The sequence below is a fragment of the Limanda limanda genome, chromosome 14, assembly GCF_963576545.1.
Source record: "Limanda limanda chromosome 14, fLimLim1.1, whole genome shotgun sequence".
NCBI lineage: Eukaryota > Metazoa > Chordata > Actinopteri > Pleuronectiformes > Pleuronectidae > Limanda > Limanda limanda.
The window spans coordinates 11,687,356-11,711,180 of NC_083649.1; the positions used below are offsets into that span (position 1 = coordinate 11,687,356).

Here is a 23,825-nt window from a genome sequence, read left to right on the forward strand (position 1 = left end):
TGATGTCTGACAGATCAACAGACGGAGAGGGAAAGTCACTCTGCACATATCAGCTGGATTAGCTATTCGAAATGACAGATGAGAGGGAAAAGCGTGAAGCTGGTCACTACTGCTGTGATTATTGCAGTATTGTTAAGAGATAGTGATATTCCATGGTATTTAAAGTAATTATATTCAAGCATGTTGTTTGCAAACCGTGCTGTATGGTTCTGTGAGGCACGCCCCCGCTAACAGACCGGTTACGGGCCGTGAAGACAGGCCCACGGGCATAAGCAAGTCGTTTCACTTGCACGCACGCAGAGGAAAATCGTGAAAAACCGTCATCCTGTCAGAAAGCTTTGCCAACACACTTGGCAGGCAGGTGAAGTAAGACATCTAAAGGAAGCACGGAGACAGAGGCACTGATCCGAGGTTCCGTCTGTCTGCACTAACTGACTCGCTGCGATTCCTCCACCTGTCAGCAACAACTTTGCTTTGGAGAGATTTTTGTTGGGTTATTTTTCTTTCTTTCTTTTTTTTGCTTCCAAGACAGCATTGTTTTTCTTGGCTCTGTAAAACAGCAAGTCTTAAGGGAATAAAACGGACACAGGCACTCAGTCTTAGACATCCACGCTAATTCACACACTCACACACAAAGCTGGAATTCCCCCGGATGTCACCCTTGCCCTGTTGGCATTGTGACTGTTGAAATGACAGGAGAGCGCTCGAGACAAAACTCCCACAATCCTCTTTTCTTCATTCCCTCTCCACCATTTGTTTCTTCTTCGTACACACTCGCTCTGCCCCCCTCCCCATCCCCGCAGTGTAACTCTCTCTCTCTCCCCACATCCCAACGCCCCCTCCATCACATCGCTCTGTCACTTCCTGTCTCTCTCTGCAGGTCTGTGTTAGCCCAATATATTAAATATTAATGTCAGTTGTGCTCTGAGCCATAATTGCCATCTCAGCCTCTGAATAATGGATGTCACTGTGCTGTTCACTACTACGCCATGGCTAACAGGCTAAGAAAAAAAAACAGCATGCAGGGGTGGTTTGCTGCATTACTCTGGTTTAGAGGCTAAACAACACACAGCATCGTAGTGTGGCGACGCCAACAAATCATGTTTCTATACAACTTTACTGCAACAGCAAACACTGCACAATTCTTAGGAGATGTCATCACTGGCTTGATTTATGCTCAAAGGCAACTTATTTTGGTACGAATGAAAGAAGCGTTACATTTACTACCTGCAGCAAGAGGCTGGTTAGGGAGGATGGTGTGATGTCATGTTTGTGGTGTAGAAAGACGACTGTCAAATCTAAATACACATGTTGTGTCGGATGTTAATGTGAACTTTTTAAACCGGGCCTTTGCCATCTTTATGTGAGTTACTATAAGTAAGTGTTGCTGGTTCAACTCAAACAGAACTGTTGCATTTCCTTTTCTCTTATGTCTCCTGTCGTTTTCTCTGATAAATGAAGCAACATATATAGAAAAGCAATCTTTGAAAAATGGTAGAAGAAACAATAAAAAGAAGCAATTATGTAAAAGCTTCCTTCCTTCTCCTTTGTCGCCTGCCATCTTAATTTTTTTTTCATACGATTTTTAACTTTCTACGATTCTGTCAGAAAGCTCTGCCAAGTAACTTGGCAGGCGGTTGCAATAAGACATCTAAAGAAAGCAGGGAGACGGAGAGGAGACGGAGAAGCACAGATCTGTTGTTCCGTTTGTCTGTCACTAACTGACTCCTGCACATTTTCCCACCTGTCAGCAACAACTCACCCAAACGCTGTAGTGTGTGTGTGTGTGTGCGTGTGCGTGTGTGCGTGTGCGTGTGCGTGTGCGTGTGTGTGTGTGTGTGTGTGTGTGTGTGTGTGTGTGTGTGTGTGTGTGTGTGTGTGTGTGTGTGTGTGTGTGTGTGTGTGTGTGTGTGTGTGTGTGTGTGTGTGTGTTTGCAGCATGCAGGGCTGGTGTTGGGTCAGCTCTCTGAGTGCAGTACTTGCAATATAGCAAAGGTCAACAGCGCTGATATCACTTGAACATGATCGCGCCTCGGAGAGAGGGAGGGAGACGGAGGGGGAGAGGGGAGAGTGCTCCCCTCCCCCAGAGTCATTCAGGCTCTTATAATTGCCCGGTTTAATTGGAGGCCTCTTAATGACCAGCGACTGGACCGGCCAATCAATTCACACCAGGTGCCTCGTGAGCATTTAGCTGCAAGGCTTTTTGCAGTAGAGTTGATTAGGCCAGATGGGGTCAAGTGACGGGGGGAGAAGGAACGCACACGCACAGCATGGAAATAAAGAATATGTTCCGCTGGCATTCAGGGAGAGGAAACGTAGGAGTCGAGCAGTAGACTCGGAAATATGAGAAATAATGAGCGAGATCATCAGCTCACCAGCGAAACAAGCCCATGATTGGCTGAAATGATTCGGTGTGTGAATACACTGAGAGGGGGAATGAGTGGATGCATCAGATGATTTAGGTGATGATTTAATGTTTAAATGTTCTCAGTGATGCAGCAGTAAAGATGAGATGGAAACAGTGTTTACAGGTTTCTGTGATTCAAGCAAGTAAAAGATATAAAGGGCTAAAGTGCTGGTAACAGTGTTCCAGTAAAGGCTGAGCAGAAGAAGCTCACTAGCTGATGTGGACAATGCTGATTTCAGTAATTGTAGGGATTTACTATTGCAAATATTTCTCTCCTTTTATAGATTCTAATACTTCATCTCGGGGCATCTGTATATATATATTTTTTAATTTCAGTAACTGTTATGTAAATCAGGAGTAGGGAAGATGTTTCTGTCAAGGGTCGTTTCAGTTTTTATAGAATTCTTTGGAGGCCACACTAAATTATTGATACATATCATATATAACACTGACCTCTCCTTGGCAAGGTGTCTGATGTCCGATGGTAGTGATGATGATGATGATGATCATGATGCTTCTTGCAGCTATTTGCTCTAACAAATCCTCACCTTTGGTTGAGCTGTGCATGATTTGACAATAATCCCTCCCTCATATCAAACTCAGAAGTGATCCCACACACAATCTTGGCTGTTTCTTTTTATGTTAGTAAAAAATGGAAACAAGGTACACTGACTTCTCTTTTATATTTCTCTTGAAAAAATGTCTATTTGTCGACTTTTAAGGCTTAAGTTTTAAAACGCGTTTCCTCCACCCTGACAATGAGCTGAACAGGCTTACAACCAAAAGGGACCGACCTTTTGTATATGTTAAGTTATTTTCTGTTAAAGAAAACGAGAATTATTGAGTAGATTTGAATTACTTTGTGGCCTGGAGGTTCCCCACCCTTGATAACAAGTCATTTAACTTTACAGAAATAATTCTACACTTTGTACTTTATTGTACACTGTTGTTAAAGACTTCATAAATATATTTAAATGCAGGACGTTTTTGTGAGATACTAAGAGGATTGTGATTTTTTTTCCCAAACACTGCCTTAGTTAGTCTTCATATTTCAGGCGGATGAGCAGGGGAGTGTGTGATCCTCCCAGCCACCTCCTCTACACAGAGATATACAGGGGAGGGTCAGCCGAGGTGGTCGTGTTAACGCTATGCTAGTGTTGTGAGAAGGACTAGACAGTGGGAGGTCAGCAGGGGTCACCGTTGCTGTCCTCTGCTGTGATAGGCTGTCACCCGGGGGTGAGAGGTCAAGATAATTAGCCATGCAGAATCCCAGTGCTGGTGTTCTAACGAAGCCTGAGCTCGTTAACGCAGAGTTTTACACTCAGACCTGCCACTGGGCTGTGCTGCACCATCACACACTTACACACACACTCACATGCGCAGTGCATGCTCGCACATACACACACATATATATACTGTAAGCGCACACCTCTGATTTGTTCTGGTGGTCCAGTTCAAGAGCTGTCATCTTATCAACAGAGGAGCACCAGGCTCAGCCACAGGAGAACAGAGGTGATGCAGACTTGTGAAAAGTTCAGATTATTTAAGTACACAATTTTTTTAAATTAAGATGAAGATAGCACTCTGATTAAAGACGATATAAAGAGGAAGAGGTAACTGGAGAGTGTATACCTCTGCCATAATCCTAACGCCCTATTTTCGCCATGTTAAAGAAAGTGGAAAAATTCAATCTTCCTTGCATTATGCCTCATCCCAGTTTTTGACTAATCCTGCTGACAGACATATTGAATTGAAAAGAAACTTCATACAACTCTATAAAGAAAATAAGGTTGTTTATTTACAAGCAGGAGAAAGACATGTCATGTCAAACTTTGTGTGCAGTATTATCTTGCAGTGGGCTTGTATTACATTATGACTTTTATTGAACGGTAACACACAGATGTCCCAAACAAATGAACATGTGTGAGTCTGTGTTTTTTTTGTGTGATTTTGCCATGTTGGTCCTGCCAGGCCGGCCAGCTGGTTCGCACCAAAACACAACCTGGATGTGTTTGTTTGCTGGCGATGGCCATCTGTGTGTTTGATTGGTTCTGTAGTAAAGATTCCTGACATATGGTCCCGTTTAAAACAACCAATGTCAACATAGTTCCCCTTATTGAAAGAAATGACATCAGGGTTTAGCAGAAAGAAAACACCACCACCACATCCTGAAAGTTGTTTTTCAAACTGTTTCTCAATCATATCATGGAAAGAGTTCATATTGAACAGAAAAGACAAAGGCAGCATAGTGGATATAACCGAAGGTGAAACCTAAGATTTCCTCAAACTGCCTCACAATTATAAAGGCGTCTTTCACAACTGCACTGAACTCTGCACATTTTCCCGAAATATGCTGTGAGAGAACGTAGTCCGAGTCAGTTGCTCTGGACTTTTGTCTGGAACTCTCCTGAAAGCCCCAAACTGAAATGCCCGAGTGAGCCCATGTGAGAACACAGCAGGAAAAATTCAAAAGTATGAAAGACAACCTCCAGAAAACTGGGTCCATACATTTTCTGATGTTCAGGTCTGAATATTACCACATATTCACTGGTTTTGCTAGACTGTCCTGTTTTATTTACCTTCATCTGTGTTCATTTGGCTTTTCAAAGCAGTCGGAACAAACAAACTGCAACCTATCAACGTGGAAATTCATTTTTAAATTCGAACAGTATGAAATATTAATTTCTGTGTCTGTATTTGGGGATCTGTCTGCAGTGAATGTTGGAAACTGGGCTTGAAATCACATTTCCTGAAGGAATGTAGTGAGGTGGTCTGATGTTAAAATGTTATCCTCAAACTGTACCTTCCCTCTCTGTTTCCATAGATTCTTCCTCAAGTTTTTCCTGAAGTGCAACCAGAACTGTTTAAAGAACGCGGGGAACCCACGGGACATGAGGAGGTTCCAGGTAGAAACCACAATCCTTGTGATTCTTTTCTTCTGTTTTGTTTGTCAAGCTTATCCTTCTTACGCTTCCCCGTAAGTCATAATAACACACATAGCTTTATGGTTGCAGTAACACAAACAATGGAATGTGTGTGTATGTCTCTGTGTGTGTGTGTGTTTCTGTGTAAGTAAATAAGCTATCAGCGCCTTCACAGGAAACATGAGGTCCTGACCCTGACTAGTCAGAACATAAATATACACACAAAAGCAGGGAGTTGGAGAAGTAAGTAAGAAAGAAAGAAAGAAAGGACGTGGGGTTGTGATTAAGATTTAGTGTGGTGCAGTCTCTATTATTTCCTTGTCTTCACAGCCAGAATACAATCAGGAAGACACCACTTTAGTTGGAGTGGAGAAGGTGGACGCCCAAGAGATACTCATGGATTTATTACCAGGGCACGCGTGTGTGAGAGTATGTGTGCGATATGTATTTCTGCTGGTGTGCGTGTGTGAGTGTGTGTGTGTGTGAGTGTGTGTGTGTGTGTGTGAGACAGGACAGCGAGACAGAGTCGTACAGTAGCGAGTGTGTGACAGTATCTGTGCCTCTAATTGTGCAGCTCTATTGTAGTGGAACCAAAGAAGACAGCTCTGTTTCCCTGGGAGATAATTAAGGGCCGGACCCATCAGGAACTATTGAACAGAGGAGGATAGACACCACACACACGCACACGCACACACACGCACACACACACACACACACACACACACACACACACACACACATACATACTGTGTGTGTTGAGGCTGATGGTAATAGCTGTGATAACGGGTTACACTTAAAGAGCTTTTCACAGTTTCATGCGTTTAACTCCTCCTTACAATGATCCCAACTTTGTAATTACTCATTTCTGCTTTTCATTTTTCCCCCTTTGCTCTCTCTTGCTCTTCTCCCCCCCCTCTTTTTTCATTCTTACCTCTTTCTTCTTCCACTTCCACCTCCTCACTTTCCTTTTCCCCCAACCACCAATCCCCCTCTTTGCCCAATCCCCTGCTTCTCTCCAGGTGGTGGTATCGACCACGGTGAGCGTGGAGGGACATGTCCTCTCCGTGTCCGACAACATGTTTGTGCACAACAACTCCAAACATGGCCGACGGGCCCGCAGACTCGACCCCGTGGAAGGAACGCAGTCTTACCTAGACCACGGTAACACAAGAGAGTTTGTGTCTGTGTGTGTGGACGTGTGTGTGGACGTGTGTGTGTGTGTCCCCATGATTATGTGTGAGTGTGAGCAGCATGGCCACCAGATGGTTGATGGTTTAATCCTATCAGGTGATTCCTGCCCCTCCATCTGGCTAATCCAACTTACTACACACACACACAAAATCACACAAACACACACAATCACACACTGGTCTAATGTAATTATGCTTCTTTTTCATAAATAAACCCAGACTAAGAGGTGTTGTTGTGTTTCAGCTGAATACTGATAATCACACACACACACACACACACACAGACAAGTGTTGGTTTTTGACAGACAAGCTTTTATTGTTGTGATATTGAATTGAATAATATGAGCTTATTCAGACAATATTGATGTGACATAAAGCCGAGTGTACCCAGTCTGTTAGAAATACCATGACACACACCCAACCTTCTGTTTGTGTGTTTTTATCCACGTCAAGTTATTATTTAAAAGGATCTGCGGTAATCTGGCATCAGTCTGTCTCACAGAGGCGACATGTGGGATAAACAGACAATACATAAACCCAAAAGGACGCAAAGATATGCTGTCAAGATGAGGCTTGAATATCATATCCCATTTAAAATGTATAATACACGCTATGACAGAGCATGAACATTTATTTTCCTGGTCTTCCCACAGTAAGCGGGTTTGGAAGAAGTCCTTTTCTAACTTAAGCTGCTTTCAGACTGAGATGATCCTGAATGTGAGAAAGCAAAAGTCAACGGCTCCACACATTTACCTGCTCCGTACCATCTCCTGCTGCGTTCTTTATATGTGAAAAGCAAACTTCTCATGTCTGAAAACTACTTTTTATCTTAAAAAGTCAATAAGAAAATGGATTAAATTTTTTAAAATGAAAAAAAAAACGTCAGCAATTACTTGCTTCATCCATGTAATCTTTTTACCAATATTTACATGAGGAAACTTTTTCTACTTAAGTATAAGTTGAAAAATAAATCTTTGAATAGCAGTGTTTAGCAGTGGTGTGTTGCATGAACAAATATGAGCTTGAGACGTTGCAGACTTCAGGTCAGATTTCCCTCCTTGTTTAGAGACTTTCTGGCGTTTAATGGAAAAAAATGTTTTCCCACAACCGTGTCTGTCGAGTGAATGTGGATTTTGTGGGTTTTACTCAACAACTGTTGAGTTTGAATGCATCTCATATAGTATGTTAATTCGATTATTTTTTTACTTCCCCCCCCCTCTCCTCTCTAATCCTCCACTTCGCCCTAGGAGCAGCTCCTTGCATTAAAGCTATCAGTCCCAGTGAGGGTTGGACCACGGGGGGCGCTACAGTCATCATCATCGGAGACAACTTCTTCGATGGTCTCCAAGTCATTTTCGGTACCATGCTGGTTTGGAGCGAGGTGAGTTTGCCAGCAATCAGCATCCAGTCTCCGTGTTGTTTCAGCCCCTCGACTGTGTGCTTTTGCCCTCCGACCGTTGGAAGTAATTCAATATGAAAACATACTTTTCCTCATGGTCAGGCTCTTAACTGTGTGCTCATGTGTGTGTGCGTGCGTGTGTGTGTGTGTGTGTGTCTTAATGTTTGTCGAAACGAGGTTTACCTCTCTAATGAGTCCCCACCAACAAGCAACTGCAGCCCCTCTCTCACCCACACTCCCTCTGTCTCTTTCTCTCTGGAATACTGATCCAATCAGCAGATTTTGATAGCCATCGGCTTAATGCTCGCAAAAACACACACTTACACACACTTACACACACACACACATACAGGGCTCACTATCATACTTTCCCCCCACGCCACTCCTCTACAGAATGTTTATTTGTCTTCTGACTCCACTCACCGTGTGCGCCGAGCGACCATGGCTCCTTTCCAACAACAACACTAAGTGTGTGTGTGTGTGTGTGTGTACATGCTGGCATACGTGGATGAGTTTGTGTGTGTGTGTGTGTTAAGAGCTGAGGGGTTTGTTTACAGTGTTGAGAGCCACACTTACACACACTAACATGTGTACAGAGTCTCAGTTCAGTTCAGTTCAAACTGACTCAGCTCTCTTGGCGTTCCTCACACTGGCTCCTAATGGACTTTGGCCAACCAAATGTTTCATTTCCACTCAGCCTCATTATTAATTCCGAGGCGAGAAACAGTTTTGAAAAATCTTAGCGGAAAGTGATTGGTTATGTGTGCCAATTATTTTTTTTTATCTCTATCTCTTCCTCCTACCTACACATATTTGGCCAAATACTAAATAGTACTCGAATAGTACTTGAGAAACATCTCTACAAACATGATGCTAAATGGTTTGCCCCGAATAGCAGAACATAAATATTAATATACATCTGTATTCAGAATTTAATTAAAGCTTATTTTCATTTTTGTGGCATTGCAACATTTTTTTCCATTTCACATAAGATTATGAGACACTTATTTTTACTATTGAGAAGATTTAAATCAATACACATGTACAAAACTTCAAATGTATTCTACATAAGATAGAGAAGTATGTCATTTTTAGCTGAAACAACATAAAAATGTATGTTTGCTGCAAACATTAAATTCACGTGCAGGATCTGTAAATCAAACATGCACCAAATCCAAATGTAAATACAGCTCAGCAAGCGATGCCTTTCACCACATTAACAAGTGGAAATGCAATAATCTCAAACCATAACCTTAAATAAACTCAAGAGTGGAGCTCCAGGAAGCACGTTTACGCAAAAGCATCCTTAAAGATTATCACATATTGCAGTGATCAAAACTATATCCAGAGTCAGATTCAAAGTTAAAAATGGCTCTTGGTTGTCTCTATGTTTAATACGACATAATTCAACCAGATCCCATCAGAACTTAAGATGTAGGTGTATTTCTGATGTGTGTTTGTGACACTGACTCTTGTTCGCCACGTTCCTCCTGCAGTTGATCACGCCGCATGCCATCCGGGTGCAGACGCCTCCCAGACACATTCCCGGGGTCGTCGAGGTCACTCTGTCTTACAAATCTAAACAGTTCTGCAAGGGCACACCAGGAAGGTTCATTTATACAGGTATGTCCACTGTACACACACACACACACTCACAAGCACACATACGCACACTCTCAAAAGCACACTCAAATGGTAAAAGCACACAAATATGTGCACTCTCTCCACATAAATATATGGCTGTATTTTTTTTCTTGTTTCTCAAGAGCAGGTTTCATTTTTCATTGTTTGTGAAATGTTTGTTTGCATATGTAATAGCCTTCTCCTGTGCGTGTGTGTGTGTGTGTGTAGCATCCACGAGTTGCAGTTCACTCTCAGGCCAGACAGTGTTGAACTAATGACTGCAGATTAGTCACCATTAACAACCCACACTCGTTAGAATGTTGCCATAATCAGAGGCTCGTTAAAACCAGCTACAATTAAACAGTCTGCTCTTTATAGCGCTCCATACTGAAGTCATTAGTGAAATCATCCAGAACACCCAGTTTACTAACACAGACATTGAACACACACACACAAACACACACAAATACGCAATGTTGGAAAAGTGTGTCTGATTCCTGACCGGGTTCTTGACTGTGAGAGAGTGTTTTCCTGCTAAATTCAAGATCTCCGGCCTGTCTCAGAGGAGAGAAAGGACAAAAACGTGCGTTTGTGTAAGTGTGTGCTTGCTCATTTTGTTCGCACATACACTACATGTGGAAATGGATTGAGGTGATGCGATGTCTGGTATTGATCTGCTCAACATGGCTCCATCACACCGTAACGATGACGGCATTCACAGAGAGAGAGACAGACAAATAAAACAGCTGCTCTATGAGTTATTAGAGGTACGAGACATTTAATGACCTTGGTAATTAACCAAAGATAAAGATGAGGATTTAAGCCTGATCAATGATGATGAAAAAAAAGAAAAAAACTTGGCATGAATAAATTGTCAGTTTTACAGTCAGTGTCAGGTTCGGGAAAGTTTTAATATTTCCTGTTGAGGACGCAGAGGAAATGTTGAGTTTTGTGTTTCAGCTGCAGTCATTCAGAATAAAGGAAAGGAAGTTTGAACTTCTTCCAAGACATGGATCCAAATTCTGACACTTTCCCCCCGAAACTTTCTGGAGGGGCTGAATGTGATGAGGGAACTCTCAAGTCAGTTTCTTCAAATGAGATTGGAGAGATTTTTGGGATTATGTTTTACGCCGGTGTGCTGTAATGAAAAACATGTGATCTTTACAGCAGAATTATTTGTCAGGTCCCTGCCTCCTGCACGACTCAGTGCTGCACACATTCAGCTGTTGTTGTGAACATGTCTGAGCCTCAGAATCTCCTGCTGCCTTCTTCATATGCAAACTCAGGAAAATGACCACACCCAATTTTCAGGAGTTTGTGTCTGTAAATGGCAATAAAATCACCTTCAGCAACAGGTTGCATACATAAATTCAATAATAACAATATGAAAATCTAAGAAGAAGACATTGGCTGACTAGACGAAGACTTGTGGTACCTGAGCTCATTGCTAAGTGGTTTTCTGTAAAGTGCAGTCAAACAAAACAACATTTAGCACATTAAATAAGATCATTATGTCAATTGTTAAATAAGTTCTTCGTACAGACAAACATACTCTGATTTCTTCCTTTAATATTCTTGAGTCAAAACATTTTTGGTCTGACCCTGAGGCCAGCCGACTGGTAATTGGTCCGTCTGGCATCTAACTGCTTTTCCTATTGGGCGGCAGTGACCCCCTGTGACCTCGCGATTGGCTGATCGCTTCAACATGTGACCCAGGAAACGCGATCCGTTACTGCGGTTGCCTGACCCTGCCTCAAGGTCGACTTGGTTCTGGAAGTCACTGGTGAAAGGTCGCTGGTGATGAAAGCTGATTGGCCGTTGTGGGTTCTCGGTGCTCGAGCTGTGGTTGCCTCTGGGTGTAAGGACGGAGCAATTAAACACGCTCACGAGAGAACACACGCGATTGTGCAACAACACACACGCACACACAGATGTAAAGACACACAAAGCCCACACTTGCTTAGAGTCATGTCTTACACAACTTACCACACACACTTTCAAACAGGGGCAGGAGTTGAAAGTAATTGTAAATCAGAGAGATATGAGGGAAAGATGGTGACTAGTCTGGTAAACAGATGGTCTATCACATAGTCTACACTCACACACACACACACACACACACACACTCACACATACACACACGCTGAGCCGTATGGCTGCTTCATCTGCCTATTGGGAAACATTAACATTCTCTGCATCACACACTCTATATAAACACACAATGTTACAAAGTGACAATCAATAGTTCGTCTCACACACAGAGACATTACATACGCACATGACCACACACACACACACACACACACACACACACACACACACACACACACACACACACACACACACACACACACACACACACACTGACACACAGAGCCGGTTTATCATCAATGCAGCTGCTTAAAGATCCAAACCTCAGCTGTGAGAAGGAAGTTTTAGTAAAGCTAAATACGCCTCACAATTTTTTGACTTTTCTCTCTTTTATGAGGAATTTAACTTTCGGTTCCCGACACAACAGGAGACACTGAAAGACCGAAGTACGGAGGGTGAGACAGCACGAAGACAAAGGAAGAGAGACAGGTCACAAAAGAAAGACCAAAAGAAAGGTGGACTTTTAAAACCAGATTGTAAAGTATTGATCCGCTCCTAAGTGGATCACACATATACTGACACACATATTCAGACACACACATGTACATACACACATATACAGACGCACGGAGAGTCGCCGAGAGGAGAGGAGCTGGAGAGAAAGAGATCTCATCTCATAAGGGGAAGAATGAAGCAATAATTCAGTGGTATTGAACTGCTGGCTGGCCAGAGAATCGATCTCACCACACCTCCTCTCGCCTCCTCCCCCTCCTCCTCTTCTTCTCGTTTTACATCAGCCCTCTTCGTCCTTTCACCCACATGGCCTCTCTTTATTTCCCCTCGTCCTCCCTTGCCCACCCTCTCCTCTCTTCCTTGCACTCTTTTGTTTAAAGGCTGCCAAATGATGACAAGAGAAATATCGCTGTTGTATAATAAATCTCAGACACACAGCTTCAACACAGACGATATTTTTGTTCCCGATTTCGCCATGCCTCTTTCGCACACAACCCCCCCTCCCTCCTTCCCTCTGCTTTTCCTCTGTCTCCCTCCTCTCTTCACATTTTTATTGTGAAACAGGAGTGGAGGGTCCGTCCTCATGAAACTTCTATGAGTATTGATCCGCAGGCAGCACTGGCCTCTGAAAGGAAGAGCGAGGGGTGGAGGAGGAGTGATGGAAGAACGGAGGGTTGGATGAAAGTGGCAGAAGGTGTAGTTAAGAAAGGGGGGGTGGGGGGGCTGAGCAGAACAGAGGGAGGCGTGAGGAGGGGGGAGGTAAAGGAGAGCAGGAGGGGTTCATGCTGGGATGCTTTCATGGGGAGCAGGGTGGCAGGATGAGTTGAGATGAAACAGGTTCAGGCTTCATGTCGGCTGAGGTGTCCCTGGTAGTTGTTTTCCAACAGTGATGCTTGCAGCTGTCAGGAAACTTACATGGAATGGAACCATTTTATTTTTTCCTTTTGTTTGCGAGTGTTCACCGTGCATCCCTCAGGAAACTAGTGTGTGAGACACATACAATGTGACCCCTTGGATTTTTAACTTGTGACAATCTGTTCACAATGTGTTTCTGTTAAATTTCTTTTTATGTAACTCAGTGTTGTTGCTGCTGCCTTTCTTGGCCAGGACAATCTTGAAAAATAGCTCTCAGTGGGGAGTCCCTGGTGGAATACATAAATGTTCTTCATGATGTTAGCATGTAGCTCAAAATACTCTCACAGGGTTGCCAGGCCGGTTGTAAATTCTTACGGCTCTATTTTAACAATCTAAGCACCTGGTCTAAAGCACACGGAGAAAGCGCACTTGGCAATGCTCACTTGCTCCATGGCAGATTTATATGATAGAGATGGATGATGTGTCACAAGCAGTGTTCACATGTTGTGAGCCCATCTATGTAGGCTCAGATTGATAATCCACTCTTTAAATAGTGAAATGTTGCTACAATTACTTCAAACCAGCTTTATTCGGTCAATCGCACAATTGCAAGACCAATGCACCAACAATTTGCTTAGACATTAGGTTGCCACTTATTAAATATACTACACTTACTACAGCTCAACATTGTGGACGATGGATAAGGAAAGGTTGTCTGTGTTTGTCTGAAACCAGCAAAGACACTTTGACGCATTGTGCTGGAAATCACTTTTTTGCCAGGTGTAAGATAATACCTCTTGTAAAAAAGACCACTTTACTTTTACCTCCTCAGCACAATGGCCAGTGGATGTTGAGATACTGTATATTCTGTGCTGGAGAGAATTCTTTTTTATTTTCCATGCAAACCAGCAACTCTTTACAACTCTTTCTATCCCTCCTGAAGGGTTGGAGACGGGTGCATTTGGTTTTGGAAGCTGTTGTTACGGTTGCCTTTTTAATCAATTGCATGGTTTTCTGCTGATACTGATACTATTTCTGTTCCAGTGCGGAAAGGAATCATTTAAGAAACCCGACCTTTTGGCTCCAAAGTACACACACGTACAACAGATCTACACAAAGCCATCGACAACATGTTGTTCTATTAATAAAGGGTCCGTTGGAGACACTTAAGACCTTAGGGATCCAAACCACACAAAGTCATCCTGTTGTATACGTGTCCTTGTGCGTGTGTGTGTGTGTGTGTGTGTGTGTGTGTGTGAGTCTGTGTGTGTTATATTAGAGTTGGCATCGGTTAAATGTCTCCAGAGATGCAAACAGTGTGGATCTGACACTGGCAGTTAATTCTGACAGTTGATATCCCACCGACTGTAAGGCAGCTGTTTTTGTCGTTTTGTTTTTCTCAACCATAACTGGGTTTATTTTTTTCTTCCTTCCTTTCTTTGGATGGTTTAACATATGCTCCCTTTCTCCTCTCCTCCTTCACTTACCTCTCCTCTCACCTGAATCCCTCCTCTCATCTCATCTCCTCTCCTCTCCTCTTCTCTTCTCTTCTCTTCTCTTCTCTTCTCTTCTCTTCTCTTCTCTTCTCTTCTCTTCTCTTCTCTTCTCTTCTCTTCTCTTCTCTTCTCTTCTCTTCTCTTCTCTTCTCTTCTCTTCTCTTCTCTTCTCTTCTCTTCTCTTCTCTTGTGTTGATGCATTTATCACATGTGAATCATAAAATCATAATCTTAAGCAATATGTTTCCTTGGAGCAGGGGGGAAAGTATTGTTCCTGACAGTTTCACATCTGGTATTTTTACAGCTCACAATTTATGAACTTATACTGCTAACAAATTATGTGGTTTCGGACACAACACAAACCAGAAAATTGGGTGTGTGATGTGATAATAAAACAGACTTACATATAAAAACCACACACTCATGTGCTAAAAGAAACAAAAAAAAAAACACAGAGGACATTCAGCTGCAAGTAATTTATGAAAGCTGGATGTGGAAAGTACCAAATATCACTCCAGCTGCACACTTGGACATCACACACACACACACACACACACACACACACACACACACACACACACACACACACACACACACACACACACACACACACACACACACACACACACACACACACACACACACACATACACACACACACACGCACACTTGCACTGAAGCACTCGCGCGCACACACGCACACAAACACAGAGAAGCACAAACGCACACAACTTGTAGACCCCACACGTACATCTCTTACCTCCATATTTCTCTCCCTCTCTCTCTCTCTCCTACTCACACACACCTTAGGTTCAACAATAGGGTGAAGACACGTATAAATAAACACACACACACACACACACACACACACATAATACTCATCACACTGACTGACGGAGCTTTCAGAGCTCAAGTTGATTGACGTGTTGATTGGATAAAGACTGTAGAAGAATGTAATTGCAACATTAAAGTGAACTCTAAACGTTCTTTAAAGCCCTTTAGATTATACCTGCACTATTATCATCATACTGATGCTTTTGACACCGTTACCTACTCCACCGGGTCTCTCCATCTCTGAACATTTATATGTTGCATTAAACCATCACACGGCTGCTCCCACCGATCCCTACTGTTAAACAGCAGCACTTGAGTATGTCATTGTACTTTCACCATGGAAGTCATTTGAGTACTTTATATATTTTGTTGACTTTCGTAATCCATAATGTTTCCAACAGTCTTCAAACCCAGAAAAATGGAGCGAGGACAGGAGAGAGAGTCCTGATTTTGTTGAGTGGCTAGGTGTCCCTGGGAGTGAGGGAGCAAGCCGATTTGCTGATGCGGAGTGGACGGGCTGTTTTTTTTTCTTATTGTTTAGATTGAAATTGCATTCTTCACATTTAATGGTAAACTATATCCTGAGTTGCAGCCGGCGGTTGAGTGCTCCGGTTTAGGAGAATCTCCACACAGGAGTTGTTGAAAGATGTGCTTTTCTCTCTGCAACACTTTTCCAGCAAGATTTCCTATTCACAGCTTCTCATTCACAAACCCTCCTCCCTAAAACACAGGCTTCTGTCGCCTCCTCCAGATCGTGCTGAGCAGGCTCATTATTTTTCAACACGGAAAAAGCCTAAACAGAATCTCACTAAATAGGACGTTATCCTTTCTCCTCATTCCTCAACCCACCAGTCCCTGCACCCCCCTGCTGACTGGAACAGATGTTGATGTTCTGTATCTGTATCTAAAGTGTGAACTATCACATTTTAATACCTTTACTCTGCTTCAACACTAGTTTTCAAATGAGGATACTGTTGCTTAAAACAAGAATCTTGCGTCAGATATCTTGTTTCCCAGCTGAAACTGCTGAGACAGGGAGCCTGGTGAGCTGGAACACTTTACTATTGTTGGTTGATTCATGTTCACAATCATCAGCTTTAGCTTTCTGTTGTTTTGCATCAACTGGATGTTTAAACAGACATGTTAGATTAAATATGAAATCCAATCCCCAGGGAATCTGCATATTTTTATGTTTTTCTCTCCAAGGGGCAAGAGTCAGTTTTCTCTTTTCCCATCAACGCTTACTGGTCAGTGTCTCCTTCCCCCAGTGCTGTATTTTACATTATATGACACTGTTGGGAATTGGTTGAAAACGCCATTAAAGAGGTTAAGGGTGCAAAAACAAAGTTGAAGCTTCAAGAAAGAGCAGATGGCGGAATGGAAAATCTTACCACACATGTTTACCCTTCACTGAGGCAAAAAGGAGGGAGCAGCAAATAGGACACAACATCCTTTTGGTAACAGGAAGTGGGAAATATCTTCGAATGTGGCAATAACCAATATCAGATAGTGTCCACCACAGCTAATGCCTTATTTTCCCATTTTAAAGGAAGTGAAAAATAAACAAATCTATATACACATTTAGTATATCAAATGTTGGATCTACTTAATTGCATTATAAACCAGCTTACTCTGGTACCGCTTATTTAGGTAGTTGTTGGTGATACAATCTACTCTGTGGGTTTTTACAAGAGGTGGCACTTTGGACACTGTTCATTTTAGGAGAAAATAATGTCGACCGACGGCAGAAAAGTGACTTTCTTTGCTGGAACTTTTTACGTCGCATCCTCCCCAGCATGACATCACCTCCGAACAGGCACCGTTTTCTAGACTTACTCAGGAAGTGCCTCTCTCATGAGATCTGTCTGTTATAAACAATAAAGCACATTTCCGCTTCTGTTTTCTGCAGCACTGAATGAACCAACCATCGACTACGGTTTCCAGAGGCTTCAGAAAGTCATCCCCCGACACCCCGGGGACCCAGAGAGGCTGCCGAAGGTAACCAAAATAATTAATGTTCACCTTTTGCAAAAGAATCCCAGTGAACTTGATGATGTTCACTGGGACACTTCAGGCGGACTGACTTACGCTTCCAGAGATCGAATCTGCAGTTGCTCAGTTGCATTGAGCTACACTGAGAAGCTGCTGATATCAAAGAACCAGCGCGCAGACACACACACATAAATTCAAAACACTAAGAACAAAACAATTATGCGTTTATGTGTTCCGTGTGGGTCTTGTTTGTGTTATTTTTGAATTTCTCAGCCGAATACGTGTTTTCAAATCTCTGGTGGCTCGTGTTTCTACCTCTCTGTGAACTCTGCGTGTGCGAGCTGCTTAACCCTCGTTTGGAGGGTGAGTGTTTGAATCGTCTCCAGATCAGAAAGTCATATCTGATTATTTGTTTAACAGCTGGAGATCAAGCAGAGCGTTTAAAGGATCCGCAGATGTAAACAATTAGCACCAAAAGATGAGCTCGGCTTTGAAAACGAAAACCCTGTCATGTTGATCTGTACATGCAGAGGGGACTCTTTCAAAGTGTGTGTGTGTGTGTGTGCGTGTGTGTGTGTGTGTGTGTGTGTGTGTGTGTGTGTGTGTGTGTGTGTGTGTGTGTGCTCGTGCAGGCTCACCACGTTCACTTTAAACTTGGGTAAGAATCTGGGTGGGTGGGGTCACGACCTTTTCAAAAACAGCTGCTTTCGATTGGCTCCTCATGCCCACTGGAGCTGATCCAGGATTGGCTGCCTCTGCTGTGACATCATCAAGGCCTGGGCGCTGGTCACGATGCAATGATGTGGTGATGCTGCGATGTCATCGCGGCCGTGCCGACACCGTGGCTCCTGCACATGTGTTAGCAATCATTAGTAATGTAGATGCGCATTATCACCGTGGGAACCGCACATCACACACCCTCCGCACCTCAAGTGTGGCTGAAGTTTGTGGATCATCATAAACGTTTATTGTTCTCACTTGTTTACAGTGGACGTTACTGTACGTTACAAAGTGTTTAGCCTCGGACGTTAATGAGCCCGTTGCTGTTTAAATGCTGTTATTAAAACTTAGAGTCAAGTTGTGAAACTGGACAAACACTCAGGGTTTGTGGCTTCACTATAATGAGGAAAATTGGGTGTTTTAGACTGTTGGAACATTTTACGGTGTCTTTTTAGGACTGATTACAAATGGTTACAACAGGGAATTTTTCAATCATAATTTTTGCAGATTAGGTAAGAAGTAGTTAATCGTTGTAGTGTGGTAAAAGCAGAGTTTCAGAGTTATTGCGTCCATGTTGGCCGATTCAGCGACTCTCTTGCCAGTGTTCAGAGCCAGTGCAGGAAGCCTGAGGGCTACAACTATAAGACCTGTTTTAATAATCAATGAATTTAATACTATTCTCACACTTCATTTATTACATTTTGGTTTGTGAAATAAAACTAAAACTGTGATGTCAAACTTTTTATACCCAAACAAATATCTTGGTTTTCCGACCAGCCGAATGCAGATATTTTGTTTTTGAAAGTGTCACCTTGCAGCTATAGTACCATCAAATATTTTGCATTTTCGATATTTTGTTTGTTGATTGATTGAAATAATGATTGGCACGTAATTGTTGCCCAGTGAAATCATCATTTAACTGACCTTTTGTTGCAGATGATGTTTGTCTTTTTGGTTTTTCGAGCAGAGACAAAGAGGTCGACATTATGTTGCCACATGTGACTCATGAGAGTTTGCATCCTCTCACTAATCTGCAATTAAAGTTGATTTCATTATTTTACTATAACCAGCATCATTAACCAGATCATTTGATTTCATAACCGTAAATAGCCAGAATATGCCCTGTATTTGCCGCATCCATGTTCTTTAACCATTACCATGGATCATCAGCCCTATTATAAGCAACATGATCATCACACAAGATATTTTCAGACAAATCTACAATGAGAACTATCAGGTTGCACTGAGAAGCTGCATGCACTGATCAGGTATCAGATCCAACCAAAGGACAACAGAGAGGTTAATCAGAGCCAAACATGGGGGAGGACTATTGATCTGTAAACACATTGTGCAGGAGATGAAAAACAGACTTTAACAGTTCAACTTCTAGAGGAAACCAAATCTCCTGAGAAACTACAAAAGACAATGAGTGACAAAGAAATTTGGATTCTCTTACACATTTGTACCTGTTTCTCTGTGTGTGTGTGTGTGTGTGCATTGCTGGGTAATTCATCATTGTGCAGACTAGTGGTTGATCGAACCGTGAGACTTTATTACTGCTGCCCACCAGCAGTGTGTGTGTGTGTGTGTGTGTGTGTGTGTGTTAATATGGGAGGGGCGGTGATAGTTTTGTTTGGCGCCACACACACACTTGCCTGCTCGTCACAAGTATTGATCAGCCCTCATAATGAAGATAACAGACAAGACAACAGGCCGACAACAGACAGACAGAAGGACTGACAGACAACAGACTGACAACAGACACACAGACAGACAAACAGGCAGACGACAGATAGACTGACAGACGGGGCAGTGGAGTGTATGAGAGGATTACCAGTGGACAGCCGATTCTATAATTGTTCAGTGAACATTCAGGGGATTTTGCTGGCCACACACACACACACACACACACCAGTATTCAGCTGCCACTTTATGTCACAATGATCTCTTAAGCCTTCATCCAAGTACACATACAGTTACTGTAGAAAGTGATTTACACCATGATGCCTGGAGACTGTTTTCACTGTCCAGTTTAAACTATAACGGAACCCTTTGAGCAATGAGGGCTGCTGTGCTGCCCCAGAAACACTCTGTCAGACCAGTAGCTTCTCAGTACAATCAAGAGTGAATATTGGTTCAGAATTGAATAATTCTGACTTTTGAATCTTGACAAATTCTTCAGTTTTGTCAAAAATCTGAAAACGTTTGATAATCAAGAACCTATACAGCAGTTTTTATACTCTGGTCTAATCACCCGTGAGGAAAATCTGTCTGAAACGGAGAGAAGAAGAAGCAGAAACATGTCTGTGGCTGCACAAAGAAATCAATCGCTCCTCTTGGTTTGCACTGCAGCAGAAAAATTAGGACAAAAACAGCCTTAAAAAACAGTCAAGGTCTTCTCATTGTTTTAACTTATCTTGGCACGAATTTCATTCCTGCGATTGTGTTTTTACAAGCATTTCCTATTTTATAGTGTTGCCACTGGTATTAAAGGTAGAAAATGTGTTTACTTGACAAGAACAAGCTTCAGGTTTTAGTCATTTGAAAAAACTCAGAAAACTCAGTGGCAGCACTATTTTGGCAGTATGAACAAAATATTTTATGTATTAAAGGAATGATTGTATTTGGAACTGTCTTCATTCGGTGGTTCGGTTTGGTTCAGGTTGAGGTCAGGATGAGATCTGCTTACTGATCAGCTCTGGTAGTGAAGGAGTCTTGGTTGGGAAGGTTGACCAGTATGTGTCACCGCCATCAGACTGGTGACTTCCTTTGTGACTCACTCAGCCGACATCGCTATGCGACTCATTTTGATGTCATGCATCACACTGAGGTCAGCACCGGCGTGTATGAGTAATCCTGGTGATGCATGAACATACAGACGTGAAACCATGGAACTCTCTTTCTCTCTTCACTCAATCAGCAGTGAGTGTGTGTGTGTGTGTGTGTGCGCGCGCAGATCAATACTTTTAATTATGTGGGCGTGTGTGATTGGCCCCACATCCCTCCTTGGCCTCATGTTAAGTATGACATCATCCCTGTGCGAGGTGTGACCCTGCATGTACAGCATCCCTAATGGGACATTAGAAGCGGATCAAGGGGCTAATGTACCAGCATTAAGGAAGAATAAGTCGTGTGTGTCATGTCTGTGCCGCCCTGGCACACGCATGTTACACACACATCTGACCCACAGAGAGTCTGCTCAGCGGTTTCCAGTGGTCCTAATGCATATGACATATGGGTGTGTTTGATGTATGATTATCACCCTAGAAATGGTCAGAACAGTAAAAGCACCTCGACACCTCCTGCCGACAGACCTGTCTTTTCTTCCATGTTTCCTTATTTCTTTCTGCGTCTGACTGTGTTTGTAAGAGTGAAAATGAAATGAGAGACAAGTGCCTGTCAGGCGTATATTCCATAAATATTTGACAGCCGACAAAGACGATGTAGGACGATCACATGAATCAAGGCAAACATTAGAGATTACAGCTTTAAAATCATTTTTTATTGCAGTAATTAGAAGAATCAAAGAAAGGACGCAAATCGGTGATTAAAAACAAAAGTGCTTCAAAGCCAGTTTCCATCACTGTCATAATTCATCATCATCCACTGTAAACCAAGGAAGCAGGTGACTGATCTGCACGTCATCATGCAAACACATAGACATCAAGGGTTTAACGCAAATAAGTTCACTGACAGCACTTTATTTACCGGTGTAGCTTAAGTTTGATATTTTGTTTATATCTAGCACAGATATTCTTTGGCATATTATAAAAGGGGAGAGAGAGAGAGTGGGTAAAACATGCAGTAGGAGGACATGTTAGAACTGAGCCTGCGACTGCTTTAGGTCTCAAGCCTCCTGGGGCGACCAGCAGATCACCTCGTGGTGCAGGTGTCCCACATAGTTCAACTAATGAATCTCAGGCAGATCATACAGCTGTCCAATCTCAACAAGAAGCATTCAAATCTGTAAGTTGAAGTCACCATAGGATGTGGTTTGAGACTAATTCCTGCCAGATGTTGAAAAGATATAATACATCTGTCCCACCATGATCACACTAATGAGATGGGATCAGAGATGCATATTCATCTAGTAGAGTATTGCTGTTGTTTTAACAGTTTTCAAAGACGATACTTCATAAGTTTAAGACAGATCTGCAATGACACCTTTAGCCTCATTCATATACAAAATGCAGCTGGACATATTAAGCGGCAGGTAATCTGGCGAACAATGCTTTCTTATTTACAGAGGCAACCTGAGAGAGATTAATAAGGCGATGCGAGGAGCCGTGTGTCCAATTATGAAAGACGTAAGCAGGCACAGTATTCAGAGTGCATCGATCCCAGCAGTCGCAGGCTTTGAGTGATGTCGTGTCTGCAGACCTGATAATGATGATGTTACCAGCGGATCATCTTTCCTTCCCGTTTATCAGCTACTGCCTTACAGGAACCGCTCGAACAGCCAGGATCAGGTTTCTGTGAGTGTTAGTGTTATAGTGTTAGGGTTTGTGTGTGTGTGTGTGTGTGTGTGTGTGTGTGTGTGTGTGTGTGTGTGTGTGTGTGTGTGTGTGTGTGTGTGTGTGTGTGTGTGTGTCTGCATGCATGTGAGTGTGTGGGTGAGAGTGTGTGAGCTGCTTAGCTCAACAGCCTTATAATGAGAGGTTAACAGAGAGCCAGCCTGGCTGTAATAATGTGTAAAAGATTGAATTTAGCACCATGGACAGGCACACTAAAACTGCTGACTGGCTGTGTGACCTCACATATCACCACACACACACACACACACACACACACACACACACACACACACACACACACACACACACACACACACACACACACATCGATGGAGAGGCAATATGTTCCACCAGGCACAAACTCACAGGAGAGCGCACAGGCAGTCATCCATAAGTGTGTGTGTGTGTGTGTGTGTGTGTGTGTGTGTGTGTGTGTGTGTGTGTGTGTGTGTGTCACACAGTGCAGGTTAATACTGTGAAGCACAGAGTAATTTTCTCTCTGTCGCCGGGCGGCCTCACACTGTGGAAACGACAACACATTAACTGTTAAACAAGACACCTTAGACCCCGGGGTGGGAGCCGAGCGAAAGAGGGAAAGATCGAGAGAGTGGGCGGTCGAGGAAGAGAGGAGAAACAATAAAGAGGCTGAGAAAAAAGAGGGAGTACTGTTGATGTGTTTGTGGGCTTGGGGAAATAAGTGAGACAATTCCCGACGTGGAGGCAAAGCAGGGGGAAGGGAGTGGTGGCGAGAGAGGTGAAAATGGGTCGAGGGAGCAGAGGAGCCTGGGTAGAGAACAGACAGAGATGAGAAAATTGAGTGGGAAGATTAAAACACAACTTCCAGGAATAATTAATAACCCTTTCCATCACTGGAGGTGAATAGAAATGAAAGAACTGTCACAGTGGGGCACAGCCAGGTCTTCTTGCGACTAAGTTCTTCACCTCTACTTCGTTTTTTACTATAATAAAACACAATATGAGAAAATAAGAACTGTTAAAGGATTGTCTAGACTGTCACAGCAACAGAGCAGCTCAGGACAAGAACTGCCCACATGTGATCAGATATACGAACAGCAATGCACAGGAGAAGATCCCACTGAGCATTTCAGATTCACTTCAGAGTATATTTTAAATACCTGTCACTTTGAGATGTCACAAAGACGCATAAAAGCACTCGACTTGACAGCAGATTATTTCCCTTTAAAAGGAGTGAAGAGCAATTTGTTTATCATGAATAGACGGTGAAACGGATGCCGGTTGATGTCGT

The 23,825-nt window shown here is 42.9% G+C and overlaps 1 protein-coding gene across 12 annotated transcripts in view; it reads left to right on the top strand.

Annotated features, from left to right (window-relative positions):
* The window catches only part of LOC133019403 (transcription factor COE1-A-like), a 79,825-nt gene that overhangs the window by 51,035 nt on the left and 4,965 nt on the right, over window positions 1-23,825 (top strand). For 5 of the 12 annotated variants that reach the window (XM_061085882.1, XM_061085877.1, XM_061085884.1 and 2 more), the window contains 5 exons: window positions 5,232-5,313; window positions 6,351-6,492; window positions 7,775-7,902; window positions 9,417-9,543; window positions 17,242-17,330. In XM_061085882.1, the coding sequence (XP_060941865.1) occupies window positions 5,232-5,313; window positions 6,351-6,492; window positions 7,775-7,902; window positions 9,417-9,543; window positions 17,242-17,330 (568 nt within the window). Of the gene's footprint in view, window positions 1-5,231; window positions 5,314-6,350; window positions 6,493-7,768; window positions 7,903-9,416; window positions 9,544-17,241; window positions 17,331-23,825 lie in introns of all 12 variants that reach the window. The other 7 variants (XM_061085881.1, XM_061085876.1, XM_061085883.1 and 4 more) reach the window with 2 other exon arrangements.